Genomic DNA, 21,245 nt, shown 5'->3' with positions numbered 1-21,245 from the left:
AGGATCCAATAACACCGGCAAGAATAGTATCAAAAAATAAAAATAGAAATGGTTAATATTTTTCATGTAATTAATATCCAATGATTATCTATATATTTACTGAGAAAGTGTAAATTTTAATATTATTTAACATACAATCCAAATAACTTAAATATTTGACATGATTAGTGTCCACGCATCCTCGCGGGTACTAATACTAGTGATAGTATAACGGTAGCGGCTGATATGACCAAATAGTATAACGGAGGGTATCTTTAAACATTTTTCAATAGTACAGGGATATATTTGACCCTTTCTCCAAATAAAAAATCACTACTGATCCGTTGGTGGGTAAAAAATGACTATATATTACATGGTTCCTTTTCTTGAAATGTCTAATCGCAAGAGGCAACTGCTAGTGCTACACTAAGATAATTTGAGGTTCCACTTATGTACATTCTGTATGTTTCTAACTCGTGCTGATAACCCCTGGGAGCATGACCACCATAGTAATTCTCGCTAAGGTGACCATGCTTGGTGAATATGATCTCTCTCAAGGTTGGTTCATGGCCATTTAGAAGATTTCCCATGCTTAACACTTTCCTCCACGATTGGTTAGCAGTGGGTGTTGTTAACATGCTTGCCGCTATCTCCCTTTCACGTCGCCCAACTTTTTGTTTCTTTTCGAAATCCTAAGAGATGGACGAAAGTCTTAAGCAAATAACAAGGTAAAAGAGAGCTGTGTAAAGTGGACTAGTCCATGGAAATAATACAAGAAAACAGAAAGGACTGGCCATGAAGGCTAAAGTGATGGACCAAAAGTTGTACGCCTTCGAAGTAGTTCAGCACAAGCGTTACATATTCTTGACCCAGATATTGATCTCTCATTCATGAAAAATCAAAAGAGAAAACACATTAAGTATACCTTTTTTACTTCGCTGGCAGTTGAGCCTGTTCCCATTCTTGGTGCATAAAAGTTGTAGCAATCATTGAAAATTGATTCTAATAGACGCGGTGCATTCATGAACTTGATATAAAAAGATGCAGCAAGTGTTATCAACTTCTCGACATGTTCAAATATTGCACAAAGCCGCTTCAAGTCTTGAATATCTTCAGTGTCAATAGAAAGATTACTTGCTGTAACACAGAAAGCCAAAACTGTCCAGTTACAAGCTTGCAAAGACCTACTACAACGCAATAACATACTTGGTTGACAAGTTTACTTTGCAAGCATCTGAGAGTGGCTGCCATAGTGAGGTTAAGTTGTCCAATTTTGGTTGTCAGCTGCTTTAAACCACCAAATGTTGTTCTGTTTAGTGTGTCTGCAGCTGCCCTAAAAGCAGTACAAACCATTTGTTCCAGTAGTTGACACGGCCGCAGTGTTTCCAAATAGTGAAGAACCTATCAGTTGAAGAATACAAATTACTTTCAACCAAATCAAGAGATCAATGTAAACGGCATTGGCTGTCTAAAGACCAACTATTGGAGATGAGCGCCTGCTACTTCGTGGTAAAAAATCTAAATACATGTGTACTCCTAGGTCTTTACTTTTAAGATCCTAATAAGAGGGCAGAAGGTTGCTCCAGTGGGCAAATGACTGCATGTCACATCCCTTGAACAATATCGCCATATTTGTCACGACGAAACAAGACACCATGTGGGGAAAATCAATCCCCTACCGGCGGAATTTGGCCCAAATTTTATATCCCCAATTCACTGAGCAACATGCAAACGATAATGTCCATTATGGGTGTCTTACCTGTTAGAAAGCACGGTTGAAATTATATTATTGATATTCTGTTTAATTATAATACAATGAACCCTATTTATACAAATACATATCCTACTCCTATTCTATGTGGGACTAGGACTAATTCATTTTATTTACATAAATATCTAGCACTCCTCCTCAAGTTGATGCATACAGATCATATGTACCGAGCTTGTTACATATGAAACTAATACGCGGACCAGTGAGAGACTTGGTAAAAATATCTGCAAGCTGGTCATTCGACTTCACAAACTTCGTAGTAATATCTCTTGAGAGTATTTTTTCTCTGACGAAGTGACAGTCAATCTCAATGTGTTAAGTTTTCTCATAAAACACCGGATTTGATGCAATATGAAGGGCAGCTTGATTATCACACACAAGTTCTATCTTGCTGATCTCGCCAAATTTCAACTCCTTGAGCAACCGCTTGATCCAAACTAGTTCACATGTTGCCATAGTCATTACTCGATATTCTGCATCTGCACTAGACTGAGCAACCACATTCTGTTTCTTGCTCTTCCAAGATACCAAATTACCTCCTACTAAAATACAATATCAAGAAATAGAACGTTTATCAGAAGGTGATCCTGTCCAATCAACATCTGAGTATCCAACGATCTGCTCATGGCCTCGATCTTCAAACAATAATCTTTTGCCCGTAGCAAATTTTATATACCGAAAAATGCGGACAACTGCATCCCAATGACTATCACAGGGAGAATCCATAAACTGACTTACAACACTCACAGGAAAGGAAATGTCAGGTCTAGTCACTGCGAGGTAATTTAATTTACCAACCAGCCACCTATATCTTGCAGGATCGCTAAGCGGTTCCCCCTATCTTGGCAGAAGTTTAGAATTCGGGAGTGTCAACGGGTCTATAACCTATCATTCCTGCCTCCTCAAGAATGTCCAAGACAAGCTTCCGTTATGAGATCACAATACCTGAGCTAGACTAAGCGACCTCAATACCCAGAAAATACTATAATCTGTCCCGATCTTTAGTCTGAAAGTGCTGAAAGAGATGGTTCTTCAACTTAGTAATACCATTCTGATCATTACCAGTAATAACAATATCGCCAACATAAACCACCAGATAAATACAGAGATTTGAAGCAGAATGCCGATAAAACACAGAGTGATCAACTTCACTACCAGTCGCCAAACTCCTGAATAACGGTGTTGAACTTACTAAACCAGGCTCCAAGAGACTACTTTATACCGTAGAGGGACCGGTGCAACCGTTATACAAGGCCACTAGTAGAGATGGCAAGGGCAGGGTTGTTACGATGCGGGTTCAATATTAACCCGCAAAAATTTAACTTGCCCCGCCCCGCCCTGCAAAATTTTCAGTTTTCAACCAGCCCCGCTAACGTTTTATTTCGTTTTGCTTTTATGCGTGAAATGTATTAGATTTGCGAAATATTGTTTGGAGCAAAGTATCGGATTTGGGTCTCGTAGACTTCCTTTAGGCTACTAATTCCCCATTAAACTACTTTTTTCATGCAATACCATTATTAACTTATACCGCACAATATCCAAATAAACAATTTCGTTGATGCTAACACTAATAAAAAAATGTAGATAATAATTAAATGATACTATAAAATTACTTCGATTCCAGAAATTCTAATTATTTAGATATAATTAATTGATAAGTGTTTGGAATATGATTTTGTCTTATTTTTATTTTTATTTTATTAAGGCTACGCCAGTACATAAGTACAAGTGCTTATTTTATCATTTTGTTTGAAATATCATCATACTGAATTGTTGCATATAATAAGTTTTAATATTTCTCATTTCATGATTTTTACAAATATAAACGGGATCACAGATGATTACTGTCATTGTTGTCAAGAAAACATTTAAAGTTGTGTATCTTTGACACCAGAATAAGCAGCCTTTCCTCCCAATCTAGTCTAAGAAAATAAAGAAATCAAAGAACAGAAGTACGTAGAATGAGTCTTAAACATTGAAAAATATATGACGTGTCAAATACGAAACATAATAGCAACCATTCTTACCACCCGCAACCGTTCCGCCCCACCTGAATATTAAAAGAATTTTTTTAACTTGCCTCACCCCGCCCTGCACTCGGATATGCTCAAACTCACCCCGCCCCATTGCCATCCCTAGCCACTAGATTTCCCCTGAGCACCAAAACCAAGTGGTTGTTCCATATAAACCTCATCCTTAAGGCTATCGTGAAGAAAAACATTCTTAATGTCCAACTAATAGAGAGGCCAATGGCGAACAACAATCATGGATAGAAAAAGGTAGACTGATGCTATCTTAGCCACATGAGAGAAAGTATCACTATAATCGAGCCCAAATATCTGAGTATACCCTTTGGCAACAAGACGAGCCTTAAGTTGATCAACCTGGCTATCTGGACCAACTTTGATTGCATACACCCAACAACAACCAACAGTAGATTTACCTTAAGAGGAACAAGCTCCCAAGTACCACTCGTATGTAAAGCAGACATCTCGTCAATCATAGCCTGTGCCATCCTGGATGAGACAGTGTTTCACCTGTAGATTTAGGATGAAAACAGAGGACAAAGATGATACAAGCGCATAATGTAATAACTTAAACCGACATGGGGATTAGAATTAAGTGTGGACTATATATCTTTCCGAAGTGCAATCGGCGGACTAAGTGGAGACAAGTCTACAGTATGAGCAGGGTCATGTGCAGGACGTGAATCAGCTGGGCCTGATGCTGGGCGCGGATGATGATGATGATAAGTCAGGAGTGATGGAGCTGTAGAAGGTTGAACTGGACTAGGTGATAGAACTGGAGCTATAGGTGGTGGAGTTGGAACTGGAGCTGTAGGTGGTGGAGGAAGATGAATGGGAGATAGTGATTGAATCTCCAAGAGATGGAACTGGTAGCACTTCATAAATATCTAAGTAATCGCTTGGATCTATGAAGTATGATTGGGTAAAGAAGGTAACATCAACAAACGTAAGGTACCGCTGGAGGTCAGGTGAATAGCATCAATATCCCTTTGAGGAGCTAACTTATCTTTTCCTGGAGTAAGGGTATGAACAAAACACTTGCTCCCAAAGATACAGGGTGGAAGAAAGAACAAAGGTGAGTGGGAAAACAAGACAACGAATAGAACTTGATTCTGGATAGTTGAGGGTGGCGTATAATTAATAAGATAACAAGATGTGAGAACTGCATTCGCCCAAAAACGCAACGGAATATGATGTATGAGTAGGGTACGAGCAGTTTCAGCAAGATGTCTATTCTTTCTTTCAGCTACCCCATTTTGTTGAGATATGTACGGACAAGATATTTGATGAATGATTCCATGATAGTTCATAAACTGCTCAAATAGGGAAGACAAATACTCTAGGTGCATTTTTTTTTATCAAAACTATCCAAGTGCACCTAGAGTTATCATCAATGAAACTGACAAAGTACCGGAATCTCAAGGTAAAACTGACCCGACTAGGACCCCAAACATCTGAATGGACTAAAGTGAAAGGTGACTCTATTCGATTATCAAGAAGTTGAGGAAAATGGGAGCGAGTATGGTTACCGAGCTAACATGACTCACATTCTAGAGTGGACAAGTGAGATAAACCAGGTACCATTTTCTGAAGTTTTGATAAATTGGGAAGTCCCAACCGTTTATGTAATAAATCTGGTGAATCACTAACAGGACAAGTGGTAGGAAGACAAGATGTGACTCCATGTGATTTAGCAAGGATAAGGTAACAAAGTCCATTTGCTTCACGTCTGATACCAATGATCCACCCCGTACTGCGTTCCTATATAAAAACAAGGTCATCAAGAAACAAACGGAGCTTTTAAGTGATTTGGCTAAGCGGCTAACGGCTATGAGATTAAAAGGACTACCGAAAACATAAAGAACTGAATCTAAATGTAAGGAAGGAAGTGAACTTGCTTGACATATTCCAGTTGTCATGGTTTGAGAGTCGTTGGCCATTGTGACTGTTGGAAAAGATTGAGAATATGAAATAGTAGTGAAAAGAGATTCGTTACCAAAAATGTGATCAGATGCATCTGACACAAGAATCGGAGGATGAAGATTGGGAGACACAAGTCACGCTTTACCTGTTTGAACAACGGAAACTATCTCTAAAGATGTTTGTTTACATGCTTTGTACTGAAGGAACTCAATATAATCCAGTAGAGAAAACATCCAACTATTCATAGTATTGGATCTCATTTCATTACAACAAATTTCTCAAATTCTTGACTAAAACTTGTAAGGTTAACCTTAGAATGCCAAATCAGAACAAATTAAGCTGGAAAACTGAAGAAATATCTAGGAGAACATTGTTCACAACAAAAAAAGGTACTATTCAAGGCAGAATCACTGTTCACACGGAAAAGTGCACTACTCACGCCGGGAAAAATTAAAGTTGTCAAAACATGATGTAATTTATATGGGTAAGCTCGGAATAACAGAATGATTAAACTGTCCTAAAGAAACTTTGTCAAAAAACGGCCGAAAAACACCTCATGCGCAAGTGAGTAAGTCGGAGTCTCGCTGGAAAATATTCTGCCGACGGCGCGTGAGAGCGCGTGAGAGGGGCTCTGCCGGAGAAATGTTTACGGGTTGGTCGTCGAAAGCTGATCTACCTCGTGGCAGTATTGGTTTTTATAGAACACCGACAGATATGAACTTTCTTGTGGACAGACATGCGGTCATCGAAACTTTTTTCGATTAACTGATTTCTTCCAGGGATCTCTAGTACTTTTGCACAGCGAAGGATCTCTCACGGTTGCTCTGATACCATGCGAGAAAGCACGGGAGAAAATATGTTATTGATATTCTGTTTAATTATAATACAATGAGCCTTATTTATATAATACATATCCTACTCCTATTCTATGTGGGAATATGACTAATTCATATTATTTACATAACCATTTAACATTACCTAGGGCACCATTAGAAAAACCCTAGGGAGTAGATGCCTTTATATAGCAACTTTTGCCCCAGCAAGTTGCCATTGAATCATGTTCATAAAGCTTGACACTTTCGTACAAACGGACAAGTGGAGAATGTTATTTCTAACACCTTCCCCAGGAAAAGCGTCATTACTTCTTTTATTGTCGTGCCTTGAATCGTTTGCACTCAAGTAACACTTGTGAAGTACATAAATGAAATCACTTCAACCGAAGGCATCAAAGTACATCATTACGACACTTTTACCAAAAGCTCTAGAGAGCACAATAGAGAGGGACTTTAAAATAATCTTCTGAAACTCCAAGGTCACATATGTTAGGGCAACACTCATGAAGCATTCTAGTTGATCTCTCGATTAAAAGAAAGTTATTTCCTGTATCTGATGGTACCCTGTAGAGGCGAAACTACGTTGAAGAGAAAGGGTCTCGGGCACCCACCAACTTGACAAGAGTTTTGTTTTATGTATATATAATTCTTATAACTTTTTTATATGGTAAGGTTGGCCCCATATCAATAAAGCACCTGTGGGTACCTTGGTTGAAGGTTTGCCCATTTAGGGCTTTCTCTATGACAAGGCCATGTATCGTTAAAGGGAACTCACATATTTTTTTAGACGATCCATCTTTTTTTACTTTTTTTCCTATTCCTTAGTTGTTTCTCAATTCTACTCCTCCTAACTCGGTCTTTAAGAATCTCCTAAAAAAATATATTCAGACTCCAACTATTTTTCGGCGATCTTCAATTCGACAACATCAAGTAGGTGCTTATATCCATAGTTGTGCAACTTCTCAATTCGTCAGCTTCAAGTGGGTGCAACAACAAAAACAACTATACCTCAGTCCAAATAACTTGGGTTCATTTATATGAATTCTCACTGACCATGTTTCTTCCATTTAAGCTCAACTCGTGTCATCATCATACAGAATAAAAATGGAAGTAAAAAGTAAGTTAATATACATGAATAATACTAATAATATTAATTAAAAAAAATTAAGTTCGACTGGGTGCTTATATACATATTTCTGTAGCTTCATTTTGCCATACTTTTTCCCTAGGCAAGACTTTCTTGACCCATAGCAGAATTGGAGATAGAGGGTTTGTTTCAACTTTTTAGCTAATTATATATTATATGGGGATATTACCCTTGATAGGAGGGTGTGGAGGTCGAGAATTAGAGTAAAAAATTCGTAGGTAGTCGAGAGTTTCCCCTTTCATTACCAGAAGTATTAGTAGCACTCTTATATTTTCATATTCTCGTTCGCTTCAGTTATTTATTTTCCTCCTCCTCCTCCTCCTTCTTCTTCTTTTCTTGAGCCGAGGGTCTACCAAAAACAGCTTCTATATCTTTACCATATAGGAGTAAGGTTTGTGTACACACTACCCTCCCCAAACTCCACTTGTGGGATTAGACTGGGTTTGTTATTGTTATTGTTATATATATATTATATGTGGAGAATATGCTGAAATATTAAAAGGACGAACACTACGAATATCGAGTTTTGTGTAACTGTTTGGATAGTTGGAAAATATCTTAAGCTAAAACAGGAAGATTTCAGGTCCTTTATTTTTTTTAAAATTTATGAAGACATTTCAGGTCCTTTCTTCCTTGTAAAAGAAGCTGGAAACTTTCGAATTTCTATTTTCAGATGAAAACATTTCAACCAACTGAAGTTATAAATCACTGAGGAAGGATTCAATTTCCATGTGAAATGTTGTATCTCAGGAAATTAACATTTTTAAGTTCTTGTTCCTTTGAAGTTTCAGACTCCTCCATTTTAAATTTTTGTAATATGATTTAATTGCACTATGTCTAAATGAATTATGTGAACTGAATTCAAATTAATATTTGTATTGAATTGAAATCTTTGTAGTAGAAAATTATCATCAAACTTGACAATTAACATGGAAAAATATCTTAGCTGCCCCCCCCCCCCATATGCCCTAAACTCGTCCCCAGCTCTAAAAAACCTGATCAACCCTCCTCAAGAGATTCATGGAAGTCAAGTGATAAGAATGGTTGCAAGCTGTGAAGGAAAGTTTGAACATCTAAGGGGATAAAGAAAGGACTCTGGAAGAGATGGGTAAAAGGCTGTACGAAGGCGAGTTATTTAATTTGCGAGAAACCTGTGCACCCCCCCCCCCAAATTAATAAGTGGGTAAGTTTCACCTTAAGCTATGTCTTGTAGCAAAAATATCTCCAAATTTTAACTCGTGGATCAAAAATGCAATCTGTCAAATTACCTAATTGTAGTTCTCTTGATTATAATAGGATGGATTTTTAAGGGTGAAAAATAATGATTTAATATCTTGAAGATAACTTTTCCCCAAAGCATAATAGGTAACACAGGAATTTATGCCCGTAAGCATCTCAGAATACCTTTTCTCCTTCTCGGTTTGGATCCAAAAGAGGCTTCTGTTCAGAAGCGGGCAAAGGAGGTGCCTCATTCCAAATCTTTCTCCACGAATTGCCAAACTCAGACATTCTTTCTGAAAGCTTTCCTCGAGGGGGCCACTCAACCGTTAACCCTTTGATTGCATTATCGTGAGATGCTCCACTGTCCATATTATCATTGTTCTCCCAGTCTCTAGGTGAATGCCATCGGATGAAATCTTCAAAAACAGCATCTGGATTTGCTGCTTTAAATGCAGACATATCTAGTTCATAGTGCAAGGATTATCAAGGATGAGTTCATGAAGGAGAGATTAATTCATGTGATCTGCACATCTAGAAAGCAAATAATTTTCTGAAAGAGTACATTTCATGTGATCCACACAACTAGATATGCAGACTAAATAATTGACATGGAAAACAAATCAAACATTTGATTGACAAATAGGTAGATGCAAAGAGTAACTGCAATTGAAAAATTGACAGAGCATTAACTAACATTGATCAGAGATCCTTAATTCTTTGAGAATTCCTAATCATCAAATGTTGTCTCCGAGTCAGTGAGGAGTAATGCTGCTAGTATGCAACTTTTTGACATTTATTAGCTCTTGTTTCTATGTCTATAGTAAGGTGACACAGGAACAGCGTGAACGGCTAGATGAGTCATATCAAGAAACGAATGACTTCAAAATTCTCAATGAGATGCAACTGTCTGTTCAGAAGAAAAGCTGAGAGCAAATGAACCTCTTTTCATCCTTCAGCTAGTGACTGTACCTATGTCATTTTTTGTGCCTATGTCATTTTTTTATAATATATATAGCTGCAACATTAAAAAGATAAGAAGGGTAATAACAACGGTGCTCTGCTGTCTGTAAACCAAGAGGTTGACAAATAGCAAGACAAAAAATGTGCTAAAAGTAATTAGCTTTAGGCACAAAATCTTTGCATTACAAAACTCTGCAAATGTTTGCAAATTCTCAGTGTTAGTTTGATAGTTAAATAGTAGTATATAACCCTAATCCCATATGTATTAGGAGTAGTACATGTATTATATATATAGGACTCATTGTATCATTGTCAATTTTTTAATCAATAATATATTTTCTCCCATGCTTTCTCACATGATATCAGAGATTCAGTGAGAAAATTATCGTTGTGTGTCATTCCAGCGACTTCCGGGAAGAAAGACCTCATCGCCGTGCAATTTTCCGGCGACTTAAGAGGTTGTCCGTAACAAAATCACTTTCCGTTGGTGTTGTGCAAAAACCAACACCACCACAGGGTTCCCAAGCAAGGGCGGAGCAACGTACTAAATTTAGGTGCTTCACCACCCATTAAACTTTACACAGCATAGGTATAGTTATATAAGAAATTTGAGGCCTCTGATATAAAAAGAAAAGAAAGCACATACCAACCAAAAACGCTAATGGGTGCTTTGGTCATCAAGGGGTAGTCGCTGATTTCAAGAAGGTAGGGGTCGGGAGTTCGAACCACACTGATTATAGTTTAGCGTTTTTTTTAAAAAAATTAAGCACCCGGATCCGCCAATGTTCCCAAGGCTTAGGCGACCAAACCCCACCAAAGATCTCCGGCAACCTCCTCTCACGCGCGGATCGGAAATCTGTTTTTCGGGCGAGTTTTTCCCCACGCGCCGGCGCGTGTGGCCTTTTCCTGGCCAGATTTCAAATTTTTTCCTTCAGACAACCTGTTCGCGTGGCTTTTCCGAGCCTACCCATCAAGTTTACATCAGATTCCGACGACTTTTTTATTTTCCGGCGAGCTACAGTGTTTCCGGTGAACAGTAACCCTGAAACGGTGATTTCCAAACAATTTTCTGACCTTTTCCGGCGTGAACAATATAATGTCATTCTTATTAGAAGCCTTAGACTCACAATTCGTTGGATCGAATGCATTAAATCCAATCCAGATGGTTTCTTTACTGGATTATATTGAGTTCCTTCAGTACAAAGCACGTAAACAGACATCTTCAAGATTAGCCTCCGTCGTTCTAACAAATAGTAGCATGACTTGTGTCTCCCAATCTTCACCTTTTGAGTCTTGGGTCATTGATTCAGGTGCATCTGATCATATTTCTGGTAACAAATCTCTTTTCACTAGTATCTCATATTCTCAATCTCTTCCAACAGTCACAATGGCCATGGGTCTCAAGCCATGGCAACTGCAATAGGTCAAGCAAGTCCACTTCCTTCCTTATCTTTAGACTTAGTTCTTTATGTTCCTGGTAATCCTTTTAATCTCATAGCCGTTAGTCACTTAGCCAAATCACTTGAATCTGCTGTTTTATTCCTTGATGACCTTGTTTTTATACAGGAACGCAGTACAGTGCGGATCATTGGTACCGGACGTGAATCAGATGGACTTTATTACCTTATCCTTGCAAAATCACATGGACTCGCATCTTGTCTTCCTCCAATAACTTGTCCCGTTACTGATTCACCAGATTTATTATATAAACGGTTAGGACATCCCAGTTTGTCAAAACTTCAGAAAATGGTATCTGGCTTATCTCACTTGTCCACTCTAGAGTGTGAGTCGTGTCAGCTCGGTAAGCATACCCGCTCCCATTTCCCGCGGCGTCTTAATAATCGAGCAGAGTCACCTTTTACTTTAGTCCATTCAGATGTTTGGGGTCCTAGTCGGGTTAGTTCTACCTTAGGATTCCGCTACTTTGTCAGTTTCATTGATGATTATTCCAGGTGCACTTGGATATTTTTGATGAAAAATCGATCTGAGTTGTTTTCTATTTTCCAGACCTTCCACACTGAAATTCAAAATCAATTTGGGATTTCTATCCGCACATTTCGTAGTGATAATGCCCTAGGGTATTTGTCTTCCCCATTTCAGCAGTTTATGAACTCCCATGGCATTATTCATCAAACATCTTGTCCGTACACATCCCAACAAAATGGGGTAGTTGAAAGAAAGAATAGACATCTTATTTGATAAGAATGGACCTTGGACCTAACTCAACCCCAAAAGCTAACTTATGAGGTGAGGATTGCCCAAGCCATATAAGGAGATCAAGGACCTCAAATCCCTCCGATGTGGGACAACTCAACACCCCCCCCCCCGTACGCCCAAACCTCTGGAGCGTGGACAACATAAATGGGGGCCCAACATCGGTAACAATAATTGGGATAGGCCTGGCTCTGATACTATGATAAGAATGGACCTTGGGCGTAACTCAACCCCAAAAGCTAGCTTATGAGGTGAGGATTGCCCAAGCCATATAAGGAGATCAAGGACCTCAAATCTGTCCAATGTGGGACAACTCAACATTATTAAAACTGCTCGTACCCTACTCATACAATCTCATGTTCCGCTGTGTTTTTGGGGGGTGCAGTTCTTACATCTTGTTATCTTATTAATCGTATGCCATCTTCAGCTATCCAAAATCAAGTTTCATTCTCTGTCCTGTTTCCCCACTTACCTTTGTTCTCTCTTCCACCCCGCGTCTTTGGGAGTACGTGCTTTGTTCATGATCTTACTCCAGGAAAAGATAAGTTAGCTCCTCGTGCTCTTAAGTGCATATTTCTAGGTTACTCGAGAACGCAAAAGAGATATCCATGTTATTCTCCTGACCTTCAGCAATTTCTTATGTCTGTTGATGTTACCTTCTTTGAAACCCAATCATACTTTACAGGTCCAGCTAATTACTTAGATATTTCTGAGGTGCTACCCGTTCCTTCTTTTGGAGATTCAATCCCTATCTCCCTTTCATCTTCCTCCATAGCTCTACCGCCTACAGTTCCAGTTGCAGTTCCACCACCTATAGCTCCAGTGCCACCACCTAGTCCAGTTCCACAAACTATAGCTCTAGTGCCACCACCTAGTCCAGTTCAATCTTCTACAGCTCCACCACTCCTGACCTATCATCGTCGTCCGCCCCCAGCATCAGGCCCAGCTGATTCACGTCCTGCACCTGACCCTGCTAATACTGCGGACTTGTCTCCTCTTAATCAACCGATTGCACTACGAAAAGGTATATGGTCCACACTTAATCCTAATCCTCATTATGTCGGTTTAAGTTACCATCATCTCTCATCATCTCATTGTGCATTTGTGTCATCTTGTCCTCTGTTTTCATCCCTAAGTCTACAGGTGAAGCACTATCTCATCCCGGATGGCGACATGCTATGATTGACAAGATGTCTGCTTTACATACGAGTGGTACTTGGGAGCTTGTTCCTCTTCTTTCGGGTAAATCGACTGTTGGTTGTCGTTGGGTGTATGCAGTCAAAGTTGGTCCAGATGGCCAGGTTGATCGACTTAAACCTCGTCTTGTTGCCAAAGGATATACTCAGATATTTGGACTCGATTACAGTGATACTTTCTCTCCCATGGCTAAAATTGCATCAGTCCGCCTTTTTCTATCCATGGCTGTTGTTCGCCATTGGCCTCTCTATCAATTGGACATTAAGAATGTTTTTCTTCACGGTGACCTTGAGGATGAGGTTTATATGGAGCAACCACCTGGTTTTGTTGCTCAGGGGGAGTCTAGTGGCCTTGTATGTCGGTTGCGCCGGTCCCTCTATGGTCTAAAGCAGTCTCCTCGAGCCTCGTTTGGTAAGTTCAGCACAGTTATTCAGGAGTTTAACATGACTCGTAGTGAAGCTGATCACTCTGTATTTTATCGACATTCTGCTTCAAATCTCTGTATTTATCTGGTCGATTATGTTAACGATATTGTTATTACCGGCAATGATCAGGATGGTATTAATAAGTTGAAGCAACATCTCTTTCAGCACTTTCAGATTAAGGATCTGGGCAGATAAAGTATTTTTTGGGTATTAAGGTCGCTCAGTCTAGCTCAGGTATTGTGATCTCACAACGGAAGTATGCCTTAGAAATTCTTGAGGAGACAGGAATGACAGGTTGTAGACCTGTTGCACTCTGATGGATCCGAATTCTAAACTTTTGCTAGGACAGGGGGAGCCTCTTAGCGATCCTACAAGATATAGGCTGTTGGTTGGTAATTAAATTACCTCACAGTGACTAGACCTGACATTTCCTTTCCTGTGAATGTTGTGAGTCAGTTTATGGATTCTCCCTGTGATAGTCATTGGGATGCAGTTGTCCGCATACTTCGGTATATAAAATCAGCTCCGGGCAAATTATTGTTTGAGGATCGAGGCCATGAGCAGATCGTTGGATACTTGGATGCTGATTGGGCAGGATCACCTTCTGATAGACGTTCTACGTCTGGATATTATGTCTTAGTAGGAGGAAATTTGGTGTCTTGGAAGAGCAAGAAACAGAATGTGGTTGCTCGGTCTAGTGCAGAAGCAGAATATCGAGCAATGGCTATGGCCACATGTGAGCTAATTTGGATCAAACAGTTACTCAAGGAGTTGAAATTTGGTGAGATTAGTCGGATGGGACTTGTGTGTGATAATCAAGCTGCTCTTCATATTGCGTCAAATCCAGTGTTCCATGAGAGAACTAAACACATCGAGATTGACTGTCACTTTGTTAGAGAAAAGATACTCTCGGGAGATATTACTACAAAATTTGTGAAGTCAAATGATTAGCATGCTGATATTTTCACCAAGTCCCTCACTGATCCTCGTATTAGTTATATATGTAACAAGCTCGGTACATATGATTTATATGCACCAGCTTGAGGGAGAGTGTTAGTTTGATAGTTAAATAGTAGTATATAACGCTAATCCCATATGTATTAGGAGTAGGACATGTATTATATATATAGGGCTCATTGTATCATTGTCAATTTTTTTAATTAATAATATATTTTCTCCCGTGCTTTCTCACACTCAGTACAAAGCAAGCCAGAGATCTTCAAGAAATATCGGCATTTCTCGGATGGTAAAATGAAATTTCACTTTAACGACCACTGAGAAAATACCACTACATGAACATGGACATGATGCAAGACAGAACAGCAAGGAAGGCCTTTAAGAAAATAAGCACAGAAGTCAGTACCTGATGATAAAATGTCTTTCTCCAGTTGAGCCGAAAAGCTCTGTAAAGGAACATTAGAAACTTCCATTGTCAGATGAAATGAAAGTATTACTGTTCAAGGTGAGGCTTTTAGGTAAAGCAGCAAATGATAGATTTACTGGAAACAACTGTTTTCATCATACGAATATACGATACAAGAAACATCTGCAGATCTCCTCTCCAAACAGCAGTATGATTATGATAGCTAAACAGAGAATGGTAAAAGAGAGTTTTCTGTTCAAGAAATACCAATTGTAGCTCACTTCATATTTCTTTAGCTTTGCATTCTAAACAAAGATTGCTACTTTCCGAAGTGGAACAATATTTTAGAGATACTCCGCGAGCAAAAAAAACTAGAGAAAAAAATAAAAATGGTGGGCTAAAAAGTAGGTCTAACAACGTTGAAGTTAGTAGTCACAACAACAGTGCAAATCCAGGTACAGACTTTCTGAGAGACCCATATGGTTACGGATTGTAATTGAATATTTCTTAAGAAAATTAGTCAAGAAAAACATTAGTAGTAAGGAAACGTTGTGAGGTCAGACGCGTCTAAGGATCAAGGGATTGCTAAGATGGCTCTTTACACTTTTGTTCCAAACGTCATCATGTGCCCAATCATCTTAACCAGACGTACTAGCAATCTCAAAATATGGATAAGGTGGTTTCACAATTCATAACCACACCCCGGTACTGAAGATCCATAGAATGCTGAGAAGGTAATAGTATTTCTCTTCTTGAAGAGGTTAAGAGCTGTCAAAACAAAAAATCAAAAAACATATACCTGATCCCACTATGCACCTAACCATTCAATTATGACTACTACTTCAGACTTTCCAAAATAAGCACCAATCATTTCAACGACAAGAAGCAATGACCTGCTATAGGGATAGTAATACCACCAAAATTGATGATTATCTATCAGGAAACTGAATTGTCGATAATAGAGTTTGGTGCTCACAAAAGAATCACCTAATGCTTCAACAGCTTGTAGACGTTCTTCATGCATATCTTCGGTCATAACCGGCGGCTCCTATATGAATTTTTCATAATAAAAGAAAAAACTTTAATATTGTGCACCAGAAACAAGAGAAGGTTGGACAGTAAAAGACGTGAATGAAACAAATAAAGACGTGGTTAGCAATTCAAATAAACCAACCTGTGTAAATGGAGCATGCATGTTCTGTTGAGATTTCAAAAGCATCATAGAACCCACAACACCAGCTGATCCCCTCCTAATACATGCTGAATGCTTAGCATCACCCAATTTCACAGTATCAGAATGTCCAGAATTAGAAATATGACCCACAGAATCTTTTACAACATCTGGTCTTGATAGACTGCCAAAAGAACAGGAAATAACTCAATTCAAATAAAAAAACAAAGGCAAACTCAGAAAATTCTGGTAAGTTTGGAACATTTATCCAGACTGTGCACAATAGAAGTATCCCCAACTTACAAGACCAAATTTATAGGCACTGCAATTTTGCAGATCAAAATCAAAGAATTGGTTCAAAAGTAAATGAAGGAAAAACTGGAAGGACTATACCTAGGCTAGTTGAGATTACCTTAAAACCCAAACAATAGAAGCTAATACCAACAGAAAGATGTCATAGAAGACTATACACTTTAAAATCTATAGAACAGATTAGGATTAGTCAAGGATCAGCCTGTTTCTCCTTATGAGAGAAAAGGTTGGGGGGGAAGGGGGGAACTGACAAGCCCACCTTCTCGTAATACCACATTTTAAGTGTTTCGGATGAATATTGTCTAAAAGGACCGTCATAAGTTTTAAAAAATAGGATATAAAACAGGACCGTCAAAACCAGAACTACTGCATTAATTTATTTCCCCTTAAATGTGTGGCAAATAATGGGAATATTCTCATATACTGTGTGCATGTGTATTGGTAAATGTTTTAATGGAAAATATATTTTAGTGAAAATTACCTTACTTTAGAAAACTATTTTCGAGATCATTTTCCAGTATTTGGTTGGACATGAATATTAAAGGTTCCAGATGGGGTAAGAAGGTGGTGCTCATGCTAGTGTCAAGCATTACATGCTGCTTGAAGCAAATTGTATGAAGTAAGAGTTAATAATTTATTTATTTTTGAGAAAGAGGAAGTAAGAGTTGATAGTAAGAGTATGTTAAGCTTTTGGGAGTCTTAAAGTTATATTCCGAGAAGTTCATTGCAGTTGCTATTATAATTATCTTGACCTTATCTAATTTCTTTTCTTGTGATGGAGGACTATAGTTCTCCTGTAATTCCAAAGCATAGTGATTGCGCTGACGCACTCTAAAATATATCCTGAATCTTTGGATGTTTGTCGGATCTACTTCTTTCATTCATTTGTTTTCTAATTTATGCATAACATCATAAGATTGAGGTGGATATGGTGTTTTATGGCTCGATGTGTTAGGTATAGCCTAAAGTGTTTTTCTAGAGAAATATTTTTCAGTGTTTGGTTGCCTTAACCTTTTGAAAAAATTCCCTTTGCAATAATCGGGAAGCATGGAGTAAGTCTTTTTGCTCTACAAGTATCTCGCAAAGGAATTTTTTTCAACAGGTTAAGGCAACCAAACACAGGAAAATATTTCTCTAGGAAAACACTTTAGGCTATACCTAACACATCAAGCCAAAAACCACCATATCCACCAATCCCAATCTTATGATGTTATTCATCAATTAGAAAACAAATGAATGAAAGTAGATTTGACAAACATCCAAAACTTCATGACATATTTTAGAGTGTGTCAGCACAATCACCATGCTTTGGAATTACAGGAGCATTATAGTATTCCATCACAAGAAAACAAACAAGCTAAGGTAAGGCCAAGATAATTATACTAGCAACTGCAATGAACTTCTCGGAATACAACTTTAGATTCCCAAAGCTTAACATCCGGAGACTGGAATGCAAGAATGAATAAAAGCACTACCAAAAGGCAGAAGAACTGAAATAACCTACTTTGGAAAGACATGATCCACCGACAATTATCATTCAACATTAACACAAAAGGTTCTCACTTGCTTTTCACCTTTCACGTTCTCCAGAAGAAGTCTGAGTTTTTCCATCACGAGGAGATAAACAACGTTTGACCTGAGTCTCTTCCTACATCACATTGGTTAATTGGTTTCCTGTCAGGCACACAGCCATAACACTGTTTTGACATTCTTAAACACTTAAAATGATAGCATTTATTGATGCTATAATACCTTAACATGAGAAGGAAATTTTTTTTGTTCACCACACTTTGGACTCTCTTGTTCCTGCTGACGCTTTTTATTAATGCAAATTGAAAGCTACATTTGAGAGAAGAAAAAAAACAATTAGAGCGAATAGATAATATTTCATCACCATATCTTCAAAAGAGAAAATCCACTAGAGAGAAAATGCAGAGGAACACAATCAGTTAGAAGACTCAAAAACTTCATCTTTCACAAAATTAAAAGATATTGTACAGTTTCACCTTCTCCCAAAGAAAGATTTCACTCTTTATAAGTGAACGGGGCAACAGATTATCATGAAAATCTATGCAAAATTACAGAACACCATATTATAAGCTGAAAAAAGTGACATTTATCCATATCTGTTAAGGTCGGGTCATATTGTACATTCACAATTAGTTCCACTGTCAGATTGTCTACATGTACAGCAATGAATTGCGCGGGAGGACTTCAAAATTTACCACAAGAGGATAGAATGGGAAGGCATAGGAAGGAGCAAAAGAGGGAAACAGACGCACTTAGACAATCTAAATGCTGAATAACACAACTTCTTAGTGGCATATACAGGCATCCTCATGGAATCTATAGACATGAAATTTCAAGCTCAATATTTTTCAATTCTCTAGTCTATGAGCAAAGCATCAAACTTCAGAGGTTACTTACCATGTGTAGTTTCTGGTTAATCAGGCAGGTAGATAGATCAATTACACAATTAGATGGCATTCTAGGTACTGGCTGTGACTCTTCCCAACACCAGCGAACTTCCCGTACGAACTCTATCCAGAATACAGCAATAGCTAATAGACACCAATAGAAAACAAAAACCTTAGGGAAAAATAAAATCAAAAGTAAACATGATTACAGGAATATACAACGGAAAAGATAATGTATTTGAATTGCTCTTGAAGAAAGTCAGAAAAGTACCACGTATATTGCAATCACCAAACCACAGAGCATGCAGACAGAACTGCCCAAACAGTGACTCAAGAGGGGCACCTTTAATGGTGCGGGAATTTTTATGATCTCCATCAGAAAAACCAAGTTGCAGGCCTTCAACTGTATGAATAAATTACAACAAAGCATGATGAACCAATGAAGATGTCAAACTTCTTGTCAGTTAGACCCTGAAATTTGGAATATCTGTTACCACATACCACTAAAATTCTCTAGACAGTTCATTACATTTCATCTAATTTCAAAACTATCTTCTTAAAGTAGATCCATCACTAGTGGAGCACAACCACAAAATGTATGCGTCTCCTACGTTGCTAGTTGAGACCCTCTTTTTTCTTTTGGTAAGTTTAGGGGTGTCAATGGATATTTTAAAAGTGACTAAACCGACCGAACCATACCGTACCGTACCGATTTTAGGTTTCTTTTAATGAAACCGTGGGTTTTATATAAATCTATAATTGTACCGATAATTAGAGTAGGTTTTTAATTTATGAAAATAAACCAAAAATATACCGAACCGTACCGAATAAATTCACAAGTGAAAAAATATATTTATATATTAGGTTTAAAAATAATAAAGCATTAATTTTTTTCGCGGGCCTTGGAATTATGAAAACGTTACAAGCCAACAAGTATTTAAAACTCAAAATTCTAATTCCAAACCTGTTATGCTACTCTTATTGAAACTAAATTATTTCCAACATATTCACTAGCAAGACATTAGGATTCTAGAGATTATGAGCAGGAAACTATAATGTATTGAATATGTTTCCTTTCGTATGATTTGGATTATTTTTTTTGACTATTTAATCTTCTATAGACTTTATTCTCGAGTCCCAGTTGGTTAATATCTTTTCACTCGTGTGATACATATTTTTTTTTGTTTTTGTTTAATTTTTTTTATGCTGCTGTAGAATAGTTGATGGATCTATACTCTGGCCATCTTTCATGTTTTCTTAATTCATCACCCTTTAAACAGTAAAAATGTCTAAAGAGTTTTGTTAAGTCATATAAAAGTACATATGTTATTGCACTCTACTTCTACTAGTGACTTTTACATGACATTTTAAAAAATACCGAAAATCATCCGAACCGTACCGATACCGAAGAGAAACCGATATGATTGGGATGGTTTCGGAAAGTCTACTTTTGGTTATACAGAATAGAATAATCGAAAAATTGGCATGGTACAAATTTTATAAAATAATCGGCCGAACCGAACCATTGACACCCCTAGGTAAGTTCAATCATCTAGTCGATTTATGAAATATGTATCAGACTAGTGAAAATGACATGTCAAGTTGCTCATCAAATAATGACAGGTTGAGACGTTGAGTTGCTCTATCTAACTATGTCACTTTGTTATTGCCAGTCAAAAAGTGACAAAGGCAATAATATTTACTAGTTTGGTAGTTGACTATGCTTAAATAAGCAAAGGATTTGCAATGTACATCTATAACTTCTATACTAGACTAAATGTGGGAAGCCCCTAAGTTCAAATTTGAATTACCATAATGCCCATTAAAAGATAAACGACCACTTCTACCCTTAATATTACTCCCTCTGTTTCAATTAGATTAGGTAGTTTGACTCGGCACGAAGTTTAAGAAAAAAAAATACTTCTGAAACTTGTGGTCTTCAAAGTTTAAGGGGTAAAAGCTTTGTGAGGCCATGACATTGGTGTGGTTATAAAAGCTTCTCATTAAGAGTAAAATGGGTAAAATGAAGAGTTTAAGTTGAATTAGTTCCAATTGTAGAAACGTGTCATTTTTTTTGGAACGGATTAATAAGGAAAGTGTGTCATCTAAATTGAAACAGAGGGAGTAATATATAAAATTATGTTAGAAAGTGTGACTTGAAATCATAAACTTTTTAACATGAGCCTTTACTTGTAAGAAATTTATTACTGTACTGTTTCCAGCATACTATTCATCTTCTAAAGCTAACATTAGTATTATTTCTTAACATGTTATCTTCTCGTTTT

The 21,245-nt window shown here is 37.8% G+C and overlaps 1 protein-coding gene across 3 annotated transcripts in view; it reads right to left on the bottom strand.

The window, feature by feature from the left end:
- Positions 1-226: 226 nt before the first annotated feature.
- Positions 227-21,245, bottom strand: part of LOC104228332 (uncharacterized) — a 36,307-nt gene continuing 15,288 nt past the window's right edge. For all 3 annotated transcript variants that reach the window (XM_070150528.1, XM_009780776.2, XM_070150529.1), the window contains 11 exons: positions 19,232-19,363; positions 18,971-19,104; positions 18,296-18,382; positions 18,118-18,191; positions 16,235-16,415; positions 16,037-16,108; positions 15,061-15,100; positions 9,085-9,362; positions 1,203-1,380; positions 905-1,116; positions 227-671 (listed from right to left, as the gene is read on the bottom strand). In XM_070150528.1, the coding sequence (XP_070006629.1) occupies positions 375-671; positions 905-1,116; positions 1,203-1,380; positions 9,085-9,362; positions 15,061-15,100; positions 16,037-16,108; positions 16,235-16,415; positions 18,118-18,191; positions 18,296-18,382; positions 18,971-19,104; positions 19,232-19,363 (1,685 nt within the window). In that variant the 3' untranslated portion in view covers positions 227-374. The remainder of the gene's footprint in view (positions 672-904; positions 1,117-1,202; positions 1,381-9,084; positions 9,363-15,060; positions 15,101-16,036; positions 16,109-16,234; positions 16,416-18,117; positions 18,192-18,295; positions 18,383-18,970; positions 19,105-19,231; positions 19,364-21,245) is intronic.

Source organism: Nicotiana sylvestris, chromosome 7 (assembly GCF_000393655.2).
Source record: "Nicotiana sylvestris chromosome 7, ASM39365v2, whole genome shotgun sequence".
Lineage (NCBI taxonomy): Eukaryota > Viridiplantae > Streptophyta > Magnoliopsida > Solanales > Solanaceae > Nicotiana > Nicotiana sylvestris.
The sequence above is the reverse complement of the archived record's forward strand: the minus strand, read 5'-3'. Positions and strand labels throughout refer to the sequence as shown.